Raw genomic sequence first — 16456 nt, 5'->3', positions numbered from 1 at the left:
TCGCTACCGCAACCCATGCTGAATTGGTGGAAGTATGGATGTGCAAGAAACCAATGCATTATCTTACAACACAGTCGTTAGGTGGCACCTATACTTCCAGTATGGTCAGCTAAGCCGGAATGACGAAGAGTGAAATGGCAGACCAACTACCTGTAAGTCACTGGGAATCATAAGAGAACTGGAAGTCCTCTTGGCTTGAGACCGGCGTAGGTTAATAGAGGTCACAGTGGGAAACATTCAACATCTGCACGGCGGTTTGAACACGACAAAGGCCGCCTCATGCAGCGTCCGCGTCTATTCAAAGTCGTCCAGATAGCGTTCAAACCAGTAAAGCTGTGGCAAGCAGAACCAGATGCCTTCTTTAACCGCCCAAACAGCTGCACTGTACATATCACTATACTACCGACACAAAGTGGCGAAACATGCAGATTCTCCACCCACGAAGTAGGAGAAGATCCAGTCATCATTGGTCAACGTATTCCTTGGGCTTTCCGCGGTGTAATGTTAAAAGATTGTGCTCGTAAATGGCAAACCGTCTCAGCAGCATACCACCAACACCTCAGCTCATTCTGCTCAAGACACAGTGACACAAGTTGCTTCTTTGGCCTATCAAATTTGGTCTCACCCTTCATGTTCTTCTGTCACTTCTTCTTTCTTCTGTTGAAGAAACGATTGCATTAGAAGCATTTCCAGTATCATGTGATTTTCGACATGAGACGCTTCGGGAACCGCCAAGATGCAGACTTCCACTATCAAAGTTCCCACCAGGTTGACCATTGTTGGGAAAAATGTATCGTACTGGCGAGTGACAATGGGAATAAGACTTGAAACCATTACGAAGATTCGTAGTCGCATCATATACATGCTAGTTGAAACTTTACGTCTACCCTTAGAAACTATACGAGATGGAGAGTGCAGCTACAGCTTTAAAAATGGTTAATCACCGTATTATTCCAAACGAAAATGGCTCAAAACCTAGCACATCATACAAAGTGCTAAATGATTGGCTGGTCACAGTACTTTTTAAACAAGTTAATTCCTTCAAACGCCTGAGAACATGTTAGATTAAGCACTGACCTCTAAGACTGTGCCAAGCTGCTCCACCAGGAGCACGAGGATGCAGGCGATGATCCCCACGACGAGCACGATGGCCTTCATGATGAGGTTCACAGTCCGCTCCGTGGTCTTCTCCGACAGCCGCGGCTGCACAAAGTCCTCGTAGATGGTTCCTGCCAGCGCGTTCATCGCGCTTGACATGGAGCTGTGGAAATCACCACAGGCTCATTGCAAACTGTCTCTCCTGAAGCCGTACGGTCGACAGGTTTTTTGGTGTGTATCTAGACGAACACTGAACTTTCTAGGCCTACGAAGACAGGTAGCTGTATAATGAATAAAATTATCAATATGGGACAAAGCAGATTTCGTTTGCCTTTGAATCAGACTATATCACATGTCTACATGAACTGTGAATATTCTGCGGCAGTGAGAAAAGTGCACATGCTTCAATGCTTTGGAGCCTTCAGCACGACATCTACAGACCCTCGAACCATATTCGTGGACGTATGCCCCCTGAAGATATAAATATAAGAAGTGCTGCTAACTGATGGCGTAAGAAAAAATAATGCGAATAAACATACGAATTTTGTAGGGTATTAGCAACTAAATCTGTGGTAATATGTAATTGAGTATTTGCAGAATGTCAGCAGAGTTGGAAATCGTCAAACACAGGAACGAGAACGTCTAAACTTCTTGCTCATGAAACTAAAGACTTCAGGTAACACATTTCGCGTCAGTTCAGAGGTCCAGGGACAGCATCTTTGACCAGTAACCTAAACGTACAGGGTCCCGGTTTCTGTCCGAGCCAATATTTAAATTCTGTATGAAAAATTATTAGTAATGGTGGCTGACGACGTAAGGCATAAGAAGTCACCCTCATTCTGCCAATGTCAATGTTCTTCTCAAACAGCGCGGAGGAGTGAACGAAGGTTCAGGGCACTCTCTTGCCCTTATGAAGGGAAGCTGTCCTCAAAAGGGGGGAAAACGAGGGAAAATCAGTGACACGAGGAAGCAGAAGGCCATGGAAACCGCCGCGAAAAAGACACATAATCTGCATTTACATGACATATGGCCTATAACTGAAAAAGTATCATGATGTATGATGATTTCTCCAGTCCAGTTTAATCCTCCATTCGGGGCAGCAGGAGGGGACTGCCAAGGGGGAGGGGAGGGGAGGGTGACTCTCAGATAGTAGTGGAGTAACTAGCCAAAGAATAACATTCTACCAGATGGAGCACGGAATTCCAGAAAGTCTAGATATAGTGGGGATCGGTGAAGTAAACTGTAACGTAACAGGGTTAATACGCACTATGCCAAGCACCAAAAGCTAACAATAACAGTGGAAGACCAAGAACGAAGCACTCGGATTAAAAACTATGGAAGGCGGGGATACAGCATTTTGCCCTTCCTGTTCAGTCTGCACATTGAAGAAGCAATAGCGGAAATAAAAAACTGTTTCAAGAGTGAGATTAAATTTCAGGGTGAAAGGATATCAATGATAAGATTCGCTGATGAAACTGAAGAACAACTGCAGCACTTCTTGAATGGAACGAACAGTCTACTGAGTACAGAACACGGTTTGAGAGTAAACCGGAAAGATACAAAATTAATAAGGAATGGAACAAATGAGAATATGATGAAACTGTGAACAGGAAGTAGGGGATGTTAGGGAAATATGGTGCTTTGAAAACAGAATAATCCACGGCGGACGAAGCAAGCAGGAAGTAGAAAGCAGACCACCACAGGGAGAGAGGACACTCCTGTGCAATAGAAGTCTGAAGGTATCAAACATTGGCGTTAATTTTAGGCGCTTCTAGAAATTTACGTTTTGAGCACAGCACTGTATGAATTTTGGACAGTGCGGAAACCGGAACAGAAAGCCTAAACGTTCAGGGTGAAGTACTGCAGGAGATCATTGAAAATTACGTGGACTGATACTATAATGAATGTGAAGGTCCTATTCAGAATAGGCGAAAGAAGACAGGAATGGAAAACAATGAAAAAGAAGAATGTAGATGTACACGTGGTAAGTGCCAATTTCTATATAGTAAAATACTCTTGAAATGGGAAAAAATCTTCATGATTTCTAAAAAGTTTTATTGACTTTATACGAAGGGTATCGTTTAGACAAAACTCATAATACGACCATAATTTAATTTTGCACCATTACAACTGACAAGAACTTGCCAAGGTAGAGACTATATTCGTGATGCACTTTTATAATATCTAATCCCCGCTGGACGAACTTGATAAAGTACAGAGTGTCTAGCATAGGTGACGAATCGATGTTTACATACAATATTTTCACGACTGACCTATTGTTTTTCGTTACTGTCTCTTTCAGAGCGGATTGCAAACACGTGTATACCTTTGCTAATAGCCACAGTCCTATGGTATTTTAGAAATGGCAACATAGCTGCACTTGGAATGTTGTTAAATTTATTTTTTTAAGACTGCGAATTCACTATTATACTCCTATAGCCTGAAATCGGACGTCGCTATTAAGTGCCAGAAAGACATACTGACTACGTACTGGCAGGGATGAGGGAGAAATGGAAACATAGCGCCTTACAAAAAAAAAAAAAAAAAAAAAAAAAAAAAAAAATTAAGCACCCAGAAGAAGAAGAGAAAATGAAATGAAACTTGTCGGGAAGAAAGAGTAACTGATGTTATTTCAGAGATTACAAAATCAATTTAAGTTTACAAGGAAATCAGTCGTATGGGGCCACTTACCATATGCCACTGCGTCCCATCTTACTGCTGGATGTATCTACTGATTCGGTTGTGAAGGGTCTCATAAAAGCGTTTTATCCTCTTTTGGGGCTAGCTGTCCTACAACTGTTGTAACTGGCCTATGATATTCAGAATACTGCCACTTGATGTCAAAGATTGCCCTGCACATGATTTATTGCAGCCATACCTGCTGAATTTCTGCCCCCAAGAGTATGTAAAGATCACACTGACATTTAACAGAGCCACGTGCCGTGTGTGGAAGAGCAATGTCCTGTTGAAAATTGCAATACAACTCTGTTGTATCAGAGGCAGCACGTAAGGACACAAGATATCCATGACTTATCATTGTGGCGTCACAGTTCCCCTAATCACTTCCAGCTGTGTCCTGGCCTAATACCTAACATTCCATGGCGTTTCACGAAATGACACCAAGAATATCACTGCTGTGGGCCTCTGAACATTAGAAAAATGGGACTTCTACCGCCATCGCTACTGTAGTCGCCGAAGATCGTCATCTAGGGTGGTGCAGAGCCCTCATTCCTCGCTCATCACAATGCGATGCTAGTCGTCAACAGTCCATGCTTCACAGTCACGGCGTCACTGCAAACGCAGTAGTTTCTGTTGTCTTGAGGTCAACGGCCTTGACGCGGTGGATTCACTGGTTCCCTCCAGGTCACCAAATTTAAGCACTGTCGAATGTGATTGACACTTGATTGGATGACCATGTGCTCCTGACCTACCGTGGTCCAATCAACCTCATTAAGTCATTTGAGGAGTTTCTTCACACGGTAGTACCTGCTCCTGGTCACCCAATTGACAACTGTCAGGACAGCAGTGTGCTGCCCCAGGTCACACAGGTCACTCCATATCCACATTCGACGACGCCTGTCAGATGTGGCTGATATAGTGGTCGGTCGGTATTGCTGGGCCCTCTGACATGGGGGAGCGGAGTTAACGGTATGGGACGGTAATTTCCTATTTCGACTGCTACTAGCCTCCGTCCAATGGTGTGAGATGACACAAAAGGTGTGTTACTTACTCGTGGATGGGAGACGCAAGATGTGTAGGTGTTTCAATGGGCTTGGTGCGCAATGTAGCGATATTACCAGCTGCGGTCAGAGGTCATCGACTGCAAGCTTGACAACGAGTACGCCTACCCCTAAGCTCCCATGCAGTCCACCATGGGGCTGCTGACACGTCCAGATGCCCTACAAATCTGGATAATGCACAATTCGACCAATTCGACCAATTCGACCAAGAGAGTCACAGTGGTACAACAATCGAGTTAGAAAACTGCTGCGGATGCAAGGGGACATTCACAGCAAACATAAACATAGCCAAAGCCTGACAGACAAACAAAAATTACGTGAAGCGAACTGTAGTGTGAGGAGGGCTATGCGAGAGGCGTTCAATGAATTCGAAAGTAAAGTTCTACGTACCGACTTGACAGAATATCCTACCAAATTTTGGTCCTATGTCAAAGCGGTCGGTGGATCAAAACAAAATGTCCAGACACTCTGTGACCAAAATCGTACTGAAGCAGAGGATGAGACACTAAAGGCCGAAACAGTAAATGTCTTTTTCCTAGGCTGTTTATAGAGGAAGGCTGCACTGTAGTTCCTTCTCTAGATTGTCGCATAGATGACAAAATGGTAGATGTCGAAAGAGATGGCAGAGGGATAGAAAAACTATTGAACTCGTTCAAAAGAGGAAAGGCCGCTGAAGCTAATGGGATACCAGTTCGATTTTACACAGAGTACACGAAGGAGCTTGCTCCCCTTCTTGCAGCGCTGTACTGTAGGTCTCTAGAAAGAGCGTAGCGTTCCAAATGATTGGATAAGGGCACAGGTCATCCCCGTTTTCAAGAAGGGACGTCGAACAGATGAGCAGAACTATAGACCTACATCTCTAACGTCAATCAGTTGCAGAATTTTGGAACACATTTTATGTTCGAGTATAATGACTATTCTGGAGACTAGAAATCTACTCTGTAGGAATCAGCATGGGCTTTGAAAAAGACGATCGTGTGAAACCCAGCTTGCGCTAATCGTCCACGAGACTCAGAGGGTCATAGACACGGGTTCTTAGGTAGATGCCGTGTTTCTTGACTTCCGCAAGACGTTTGATACAGTTTCCCACAGTCGTTTAATGAATAAAGTAAGAACATATGGACTATCAGACCAATTGTGTGATTGGATTGAAGAGTTCCTAGATAACAGAACGCACCATGCCAGTGTCAATGGAGAGAAGTCTTCCGAAGTAAAAGTGATTTCAGGTGTGCCACAGGGGAGTGTCGTAGGACCGTTGCTGTTCACAATATACACTAATGACCTTGTGGATGACATCGGAAGTTCACTGATGCTTTTTGCGGATGATGGTGTGGTATATCGAGAGGTTGTAACAATGGAAAATTGTACTGAAATGCAGGAGGATCTGCAACGAATTGACGCTTGGTGCAGGGAATGGCAAATGAATCTCAATGTAGACAAGTGTAAAGCGCGGCGAATACATAATAAGAAAGATCCTTTATCATTTAACTACAATATAGCAGGACAGCAACTGGAAGTAGTTAATTCGAAAAATGATCTGGGAGTAGGCATTTAAAATGGAATGATCAGATAAAGTTGATCGTCGGTAAAGCAGATGCCAGACTGAGATTCATTGGAAGAATCCTGAGGATTTACAATCCAAAAACAAAGGAAGTACGTTACAGTACACTTGTTTGCCCACTGATTGAATATTGTTCACCAGTGTAGGATCCGTACCAGATAGGGTTGATAGAAGAGACAGAGGAGATCCAACGGAGAGCAGCGCGCTTCGTTACAGGATCATTTAGTAATCGCGAAAGTAGTACGGAGATGATAGATAAACTCCAGCGGAAGACTCTGCAGTAGAGACGCTCAGTGGCTCAGTACGGGCTTTTGTTGAAGTTTCGAGAACATACCTTCACCGAGGAGTCAAGCAGTATATTGCTCCCTCCTACGTATATCTCGCGAAGAGACGATGAGGATAAAATCAGAGAGATTAGATCCCACACTGAAGCATACCGACAATCTTTCTTTCCACGAACAATACGAGACTGGAATAGAAGGAGAACCCATAGAGGTACTCAAAGTGCCCTCCGCCACACACTGTCAGGTGGCTTTCGGAATATGGGTGTAGATGTAGATGCAGACATAAAAGTGAGTCCCCATTCAAACTCTGTCAACTGCTGATGATACCGTCTAAATTGAATACGCTGCATGTCCGTGTCTTTCACAGTGATCTTTCGAAATATTACGCTGTTCACGCCCCTTATGTACCTCACCAAGGCTCGTAAGATCTCTGAAGCGAACACTAATAATGTTCTGTGTTGGCCTTTCTACTTGTCACAGAGAGATGGTAGCCTAATAATTTACATTTCTCCAATGGCGTGTTCGTGTATGAAGATTTTTGGCAGACAGGGAATATGACGTCTGGTGTCACCGGAGAGGAATCTCTGGAAGCTGTTGTCTCATACCTGCGACACTGTTTCGACAATCTGTGAAGTCCTGTAGAATGACTGACCTCAAACGTTCACACGATTATATTATTTTACGAATTCTTTGACTTCGGGAAATACTTGAAATGATTCCACTGCCGAGACAATGCAGAAATGTATGGACAAAAAGCGATGATTTAACCTGTACAATGGCAGACAGTACGTCTGAGCGCAATCCTTCTGAGAATTTGCGGGGGCTGAGGACACTGTTGTAACCAAAACATGGGAAGTCCGGACCAGCTTTCTCTGCCTCATGTTGATGCATTTATGAAGGAATCGTAGATTGCAGGGTGTACTTTATTGACATAAGAACGACGCATTTCACTCGGAGAGGGCATTATCAGGCTATGTTAAAAGATCGGAAATTGTTCGACAAAAGCATCAGTCAAGAAGGCATGATTGCACACAAAACATACTAAAACGCAACCATATGATTCATGCGGCGTCATGCATTCTTGATGCTTTTTGGAAGTCAATTTCTGATCTTCTGCCTTATACTGATGATGCTCTATCGGTGCGAAAGGCGCCGTACTTACGTTAACAGCAAACATTCTCCAACCTACGCATGTTATCTTAAATAATAGGAATGGAAGATTGCTGTACACGGCGCCAAGAAGGAATGGAATATTGCATTAGATGTATTCGCCTTGTTTACACCCTCTTTGAAAACAGACACCAAACGCCCTTATACTGTATCCCTTAAAATTCATCTCAGAGTGCTATCATATCATCTTACATGATACATTACTGGCTCTTAAAATTTCCACACCAAGAAGAAATGCAGATGGTAAACGGGTAGTCATTGCACAAACAGATTATACTAGAACTGACATGTGTTTACATTTTCACGCAATTTGGGTGCATAGATCCTGAGAAATCAGTGCCCATAACAACCACCTCTGGCCGTAATAACGACCTTGATACACTTGGGCGGGGAGTCAAACAGAGCTAGGATCGCTTGTACAGGTACAGCTGCCCATGCAGCTTAAACACCTTACAACAGTTCATCAAGAGTAGAGACTGCCGTTTTGTGACGAGCCAGTTGCTCGGCTACCATTGACTAGATGTTTTCAATTGGTGAGAGATCTGGAGAATGTGCTGGCCAGGGCAGCAGTCAAATATTTTCTGTATTCAGAAAGTCCCGTACAGGACCTGCAACATGCGGTCGTGCATTATCCTGCTCAAATGTAGGGTTTTGCAGGGATCGAATGAAGGGTAGAGCCTCGGGTCGTAACACATCTGAAATGTAACGTCCACTGTTCAAAGTGCCGTCAATGGGAACAAGAGGTGAGCGAGACGTATAACCCATGGCACCCCATACCATCACGCTGGGTGATACGCCAGTATGGCGATGACGAATCCACGCTTCCAATGTGCGTTCACCACGATGTCTCCAAACACGGATTCGACCATCATGATGCTGTAAACAGAACTAGGATTCATCCCAAAAAATGACGTTTTGCCATTCGTGCACCCACGTTCATCGTTGAGTACACCATCACAGGCGCTCCTGTCTGTGATGCAGCGTCAATGGTAATGCAGCCATAGTGCATGCTGCTGCAAACGTCGTCGAATTGTTCATTCTGATGGTTGTTGTCTTGCAAACGTCCCCATCTGTTGACTCAGGGATCCAGACGTGGCTGCAGATCCGTTTCAGCCATGCGGATAAGATTCCTGTCATCTGTACTGCTAGTGATACGAGGCCGTTGGGATCAAGCACGGCGTTCTGTATTACCCTCCTGAAGCCACCGATTCCATATTCTGCCAACAGTCATTGGAGCTCGACCAACGCCAGCAGCAATGTCGCGATGCGATAAACCGCAATGGCGATAGGCTACAATCAGACCGTTATCAAAGTCGGAAACGTGACGGTACGCATTTCTCCTCCTTGCCCGAGGCATCACAACAACGTTTCACCATGCAACGCCGATCAACTGCTGTTTGTGTATGAGAGATCGGATCCAAATTTTCCTCACGTCAGCACGTTGTTGGTGTCGCCACCGCCGCCAACCTAGTGTGAATGCTCTGAAAAGCTAATCATTTGCATATCAGAGCAACTTCTTCCTGTCGGCTAAATTTAGCGTCTGCAGCACGTCATGTTCGTAGTGTAGCAATTTGAACGGCCAGTAGTGCACAAGAATCGAGCGCAAAACTCTAATATCCAAGCCGCAGCATGGGCGCAAACGCTGCCGTGGGTGCATAGCGACGTCACAGCTCCCCAGTCTGGAAGACGAAAGCCGCGCAGGAAACTGGAGCACACACCGCTTCCCCCGGCCACTCCCTGAGAAGGAACACCTCATCCGGATGGCGGTAGGATCTGGAGTCTACATAGAGGCGCCATTACAAATGTAATATATGTAAACCACCACTCCGCGGCTAAAGAGAGTTTAGTCTGAGGAAGGAACCTACAACGTGGCCGATACGTTGCTTACTTTAGATTTTTAAGTATTATATTTATAAGATGGCATAGCAGCATACCCAGAAAAGGTTTCGTAAAATTAACAGCGACTGCGTTATAGTTTCCTTATGGCAGGATGTCGAGACACGCGATTTTAGGGCAGAAAGGTGTAGAACGCTCGTCTCTTACCTGAGAGCAGCGCTGAAGACTCCGGCCACGTAGAGCCCCGGCAGCATGGGGACGTGGGAGGCCACCTGCATCACGTAGTGCGGTAGCAGCTGGTCTGGCCGCTGGATCGCCTGCAGCACCGCACGCCACACACCAGAAGGCACTCAGAATAGATTTAAGGTCCGTGCAGCAACAACAGAGTCAAAGTTTGAACGTCAGTGGAGCACCAAAGGGTTCAAGGTTTGCGGTACAACTTTTGCAGCTCTTAGAAAAGATACAGTTAATCAGTAACCTAGAGGTAGTGCTAAGAGAATCACCTCGTACTACAACAATACTATGCCTGTTGTCCTGTTTATCTCGACCACTTGCAAATAATTTTTTTCTCCAGAACAAAATAAATAATCTATGAAGTAAAATATGTTTGGTTATAAGAGGCAAACTACCCACCAAGTTAGGCCTTCTTGTAACTTCTACGTTAAGGTATTCAAGGAAATGCACATCTTTCATTGAGTAGGTCTTGTTCAGTTGAAGGTTATTGTGATTACAATGTACGCCAGCAAAGAGAAAATAGTTTTATTGGTCATCTATGGAGAATGTATGTTAGCAGAACAGTAAAAAAATAGGTAACTTACTGATTACAAACACATTTTTAGATTTAATGACGTTCAGATAACTCACTTGAAAATTCTTAGTGGTAAGTTGTAACAGGCCGTGTATGTGAAAAATAGTTGATTTCTCACCTTGCTCATTAAGGGGTCGCAGTCGTAGTACAAGGAATAAACCAAGAGACCAGTCGAGATGCTCATAATGTTGGTAATAATGATACCAATTGTGAAACCCATCAGGGATCTACAACAATAAATATCACACGCAACATTAATGATATTTTCTGATTACTTGATTTGTTCGAAATATCTAACGTAAAACCAGAGACACAAATTTTACTTTCCCTAAAAGACTATATTAAAAATTCTTGATTTGTACATAAACATCATTTATCTAGTTTAGCATTAGCTACGAGTGAGAATTTCGATAGAATTGTAAAGTCTGAGAAGTGAAAATGTTAAAGTCTCTGAGACTTATGTGGTGATATTACTTTCCCCGCAACGCTGACGTTTGGTTATTTCTATATAATTTTGTTCTGTAAACTGTATGTTAGCAGTACTATACGTCTTATGTAGCTATGGGGAGCTATTTTGTGAATGATCATTCTGAACACATTGTCTGCAAAGCATTATGGACACTCTTACAACACGGGTTGTTTTAGTGAATGGCAAACTGTACGATAGGAAGGTTGCGTAACGTTAGAGTTGCAAGACGAAATAGATAAAAGAGTCCTCTACAGTCGTACTCTTCTACAGCTGTACTGAGAAATGTAAAGGGAACTATCACTTCGTAAACCAGTGAAACAGTGCAAAGACAAAAAAGAAAAAAAGTCTTAAGAATAATTCTGTATGTTACTATCGGTACTAATTAGCATATGATATGATTTCGGAAAAACAAGAGACACATTTTGCTTTAGATTAGACTAACATAGTCTTATCAAAATCTTACCAAATACAGTGCTTCCTGCATACGCTCGAAGGGATCACATTTTGAGTCTCGGGTAGCCAATTTTCAGTCAGAGGATGTGAAGTTAATTTTATTAAGAGGAGTTAGAACGCAATCTAATTCTTTCACATTTTCGGATTTTTATCTCATTGTAAATATATATATAACTTATAAACTCACATGGAAGTACTTTATTTTATTTTTTAAAAGATAATACACACCAGTACAAAATGTTAAAATTTTTTCGTGCATTACTTCAAAATCTTATAAAATTTGTGTAATTTTTTATATAAAAGAATGTGGAATATAACGGTTAAATGTTGATCATGTTCAGAATGGAATGAACACCAGGTTGAGGAAGTTGAAACAAAGTTTGAGAGACAAGAAACTTTCTGATGTTAAAAGCTTAAGAGGAATGCTGACAAACAAAATGATTAATGAGGTAGAGCAGTATTATGGGATGGCTATTAGAAAAAAATATTGAGGATTTGGTGAAAATGAAGCAGGCAGTATGGGCTACCCTCTTCCACAGGCTGTCAGCTGATGAAAAGCCAGTACACCAACTTTGCCCTCCTGGACCTGATTCATGGTGTAATTATCGCAATATGCAGTACTCAAACAGTTCATACAGCCATAGATATTCCATCCCAGTAGCAGTCATGGATATTATTAAACCTATTCACAGAGCTGGCAAATTCTGAACTACTGAAGAAGTGTCTGCATGGTCACACTCAAAATCTCAATGAGTCGTTGAATAATATTATATGGACTCGCTTACCAAGAAAATGTTTTTGTTGGAATGAAGACTAAAAACTGGGGGCTCAGTGATGCTATTATTGCTTTTAATGATGGCAATATTGGTAGGGTGGAAGTTCTATAGCACATGGGAGTTAATCATGGAGCAAACTGCACCATAGAAGTAGAACGGATGGACAAGGCGCGCATTGATAAAGCAGTGTATGCAGCACACTTGGACACTAAGGAGTCCAGAAAGAAGAAAAGAAGAAAAAACTTGGAAAAAGGTCAAGACTATGATATACAGTACGGTGCAGGGTGCTTCTGAGTGACTAAAAATAATAAAATTAAGCTTATACTGAGTTACAGCCATTTGAAACGTAAGAAGCTGTTCCTTAAAATTTCCATTTTCTGTTGCATTTTCCCTAAATATCAGAAACCTCTTTGAGTAGAGTATTCAGATTTTCAGGAGTAACGACATACATATACTGAATCAACTGAACTAAATGAAGAACATAATGTTATCTATAATTAAAATTATTTAGGATAACCTACAAAAAGTACACACAATTTTAACTGTGTGATTAAAAAGTTGTATTTCCGAAATCAGTCGCTGAAATGCAATTATTTTAGTTCCGAAGACTCAGGACATACAGATTAATGTCCTGTAAAAGTTTCATGTCAATGGCTACAATGGTTCCTGAAATACAGGGAATCCAAGTCACTAAGAAGGAGCAGTATAAATAGAAGGTAAAGAAAAAAGTGCTCGAACTAAAATTGGCTAAAATACGGATTCAGTCTTTCTCTCCTACAAGTCAGTCTGTACACCAAACGAACAACAAGGGGATTAAAAGAAGAGTTTCGGAAGTGGAATGAAAATTCGGGGTGAAAGGATATCAGTTGTACGGTTCCCTGATGACAACTCCTATAGTCAGCGAAAGTGAGGAATGAGTGCATAATGTGTTGAACAAAATGAACAATTCACTGGTCACAAAACATGTGCAGAGAATAAACCAAAGAAAGACGAAGCTACTTAATAGCAACAGGAATGAGCTAGCGATAAACTTCACTTCTGTACTGAGTACACATGATAGACGTAGTGAAATAATACTGCTATCTTTGAAGTGAAATAACGCATGACGGATGAAGTAAATAGAATCTAAAAATGAGAGAACGCACTCAGCAGTCAGGGAAAACTTATGGTACAGACTGCCAGTCTACTGGTCGCTGCAAAGCCGAAACATGGTGATTTGTTTTAGTAGAACATGGCTAAGACATTGACTTTTAGAATCTAAAGCGATACAAAGGTCACTCTCCCGAGTCTAACGGGCTCATGTCACCTATAACAGCACTTACTAGCAACTAATAACGTTTACACTAACGGTAATACTACTGCTATTCCATCTGTTTCTACTGCTGTTGTTGCTAATAATAATAACAATAATACTACTTCCTACCGCCCTTACAACAAGAGATTCACGGGCATATCCACAAATTCAAAAATAACAGAGCTTCGAGAGAAGATGATTTCGTCAAAGAACTGTTAAAAATTTGGAGCGAATTCCCTCAATGAACTCACACAAACCACGACAGAGATTTCGCAGAGAAAAACATCCCCATGACTGGGAATGAAACATAATTTACCCCCTACACATTAAGGCCACCAAATGAACATGAATAACCGTCGAGCAAATTTCACTTCTGTCAGTAGGCATCCTGAAAAGGGTTCAGAAACAACTAGATCATAAAACTGGAGAATATCAAACCGGATTTCGGACTTACCGAAAGTGTATAGGGCACGTACTCAATTTAAAAACAACATTAAAATACAAAACGCTCAGGAATAGTACGATCAAATGCTTATTTGTGGACTTCTAAAAAGCATGTGATGCCGTCGATTGGTAATATCTTTTTCTTTTCCTCGAAGACTCGGAAATCCTATTCTCACCACACAAATACTCACCAACACTGCAACCGAAGTAAAATACATGATCGAGGTGTCAAAACCTTTCTGATCAAAATAAATGCATGGCAGGGTACCGGTCTGTCCCCTACCCTCTTTGATATGGTTTTAGGCAAAGTCATGCGAGAGTAGGAGAAATCTTAAGAAGCAAAACCCGTACGACATGGAAGACTTAAAACTGACATCCAAGTTTAGTGTCTAACTTTCGGAGATGTATGGCAGTACCAGCACACCACGAGACGGCAGTAATTAAACAGACCGAAACTCTCAAGAAATGCGATGAAGGAGTTGACCTCCAAAAATATTCTTCCTAGAAACCAAGTACGTCTTCTCTAAACATCCTGCTCGAAAACTGATTACAAAATGTGATCAAATGGAGAGAGCTCCAGACATCAAGTGCTTAATAGAAATTCTTGGACCTACGTGGGAAGAGAAACTGACACAGAAAATTCGATGTAGAAACTTAGCAAAGCTTACTGTAAATACAGTGTGCACACCGAAAAATGTATGTCGATAGACACAGCAAAATAATGCTCTGTGACGCATTCATGAAGCCTGAAATCTTGTACACCAGCGAAACGGTTACACTGCAACAAAAAGGTTATCTGGAAGAAATCCTAGAAGAAGAACGCAAAATTCGAAGATACTCAGTCAGACATAAATAAAGTACGTATACAGGCAATCCAAAAGACGGCTGAAAATCTACCTAATATCGCGGCAGACAATATACAAAGAGAACTGAAATTTTAAAGTAATATCCAAAGAATCCATCTACAAGATTTAGTCAAAAAATTCCTACGGCTGTAGAACAATAAGAATATACTCCAGATGCAGCACTCAAAAACCTTTTGCAAGCAACTGTGACAAACTGGAACAAATAAATGTAGTAATAATAATAATAATAATAATAATAATTTGTACCAGGTACAAAAATTTTTATGTACACAAAAGAAATCTTTCAAGGCACGCTATTCTGAGGAAATGAAATTTGGGCAGACTGCCGTAGCTAAGAGCTTTGAAAAGTGGGGAAGATGTGGTTTGAGAGATAGATATTTAGTTCATTGGTGCTACTCGCACGTATACAACATAGTAGTGCCTCAATGAATGTACCATCAACGGTCTTTTAAAAGTGGGCAAGGAATGGCTGATTGATAGAGTAGGACAGATATGCGTTAGCTCTAATTGTAACAGGGATTTCTACCATTTTATATATTAGGAGCGGTTCAACTCGATAATACGGTAGAGGAGACAGAGTGTAAGGATAGCTCTGCATAAAATGGTGATACGCCATGAAAAAGCACAAGTCATAGGTATATCGTACGCAGGCGTTTATCGCCAGTTCTAGACGCTGTGGACCTTTGTCACTGGACCTGACAGCATAACTCCGCTGCAATCAATCTTTAGAAGTATAACAGTTTGTACAGTTTCCTTTTCATATTAAAAGGGAACAGCTTCTCATATTTTTGAAGAACGTGGAGAGACGCCTTTCCCCTCTTGCACATTGCATCCATTTTTGATCTTAAACTCGTTGCTGAGGGTCATCACAATGAACCAATTGGACGAACTGGTTGCCAAGTTGGAGAGGGGAGGCTATAAATTCAATAGGACAGTGCCAGTTTTAAAATAAATGCAGCAGTTAACGAATGCTCCATAGTGGTAGACGGAACACAGAACTGTTGTGATAGCTGCTAGGTCACCTTTTGGCGGCTGCCAGGTCCGGGAGAGCGATGAACCTCTGGACCATGTCCTGGTTGATGGCGCGTCCAGCCATCCAATTGGCAGTCACGCCGAGGGTTACCGTCCAGAAGGAAGTGCGCACAAACGGATTCAGCGTCATCCTGTAGAAGAAAAAAATAGTGGCCTCACATCTGCCTCTGTCCTAAGTTTGACGCTCCTAAATGGTGAACGTATTGTTCCTTTGACAATATTCTGACTTGCAACAACCAAATGCCTTTCGCTACTAACAAGAAATGTGCCCAGGTTCGAGCGACTAAGGCCGACAAAAAATTATTTGAGAACTGAAAGATTCCATCATATTTTAGTAAACTTGTGTGCAAGGAGAGATGCAGAGATTTGTAATTGGAAATAGTAAGTGTTATGGCTGTCAGTCGCAATTTATAGTTATTGCACATCTAGATTTCGGACACTTTGTGGATGTTTTCAGGGTGACCGTGTGAAGAACGAGCTAAAACAAGGGAACGCGCATGGCTTATTAAATCTACAGTTGCATAAGCAAGCCACACATAAAATACATAGCAGTAAATGGAAGTTAAAGCATTAAAACACTTGTATATGCACACAGTCTCGACTGGACACGTCAGAGGTTTAGGTC

General features: G+C 42.1%; 1 protein-coding gene across 1 annotated transcript in view; it reads right to left on the bottom strand.

Annotated features, from left to right (window-relative positions):
* LOC126335613 (sodium-coupled monocarboxylate transporter 1-like) overlaps nt 1–16456 on the bottom strand; it is a 108008-nt gene that overhangs the window by 28821 nt on the left and 62731 nt on the right. The window contains exons 7-10 of the mRNA XM_049999066.1: nt 15822–15962; nt 10616–10724; nt 9897–10006; nt 1078–1261 (exon numbers count right to left, since the gene is read on the bottom strand). Of these exons, the coding sequence (XP_049855023.1) occupies nt 1078–1261; nt 9897–10006; nt 10616–10724; nt 15822–15962 (544 nt within the window). The remainder of the gene's footprint in view (nt 1–1077; nt 1262–9896; nt 10007–10615; nt 10725–15821; nt 15963–16456) is intronic.

Source organism: Schistocerca gregaria, chromosome 2, assembly GCF_023897955.1.
Source record: "Schistocerca gregaria isolate iqSchGreg1 chromosome 2, iqSchGreg1.2, whole genome shotgun sequence".
Classification (NCBI taxonomy): domain Eukaryota; kingdom Metazoa; phylum Arthropoda; class Insecta; order Orthoptera; family Acrididae; genus Schistocerca; species Schistocerca gregaria.
The sequence above is the reverse complement of the archived record's forward strand: the minus strand, read 5'-3'. Positions and strand labels throughout refer to the sequence as shown.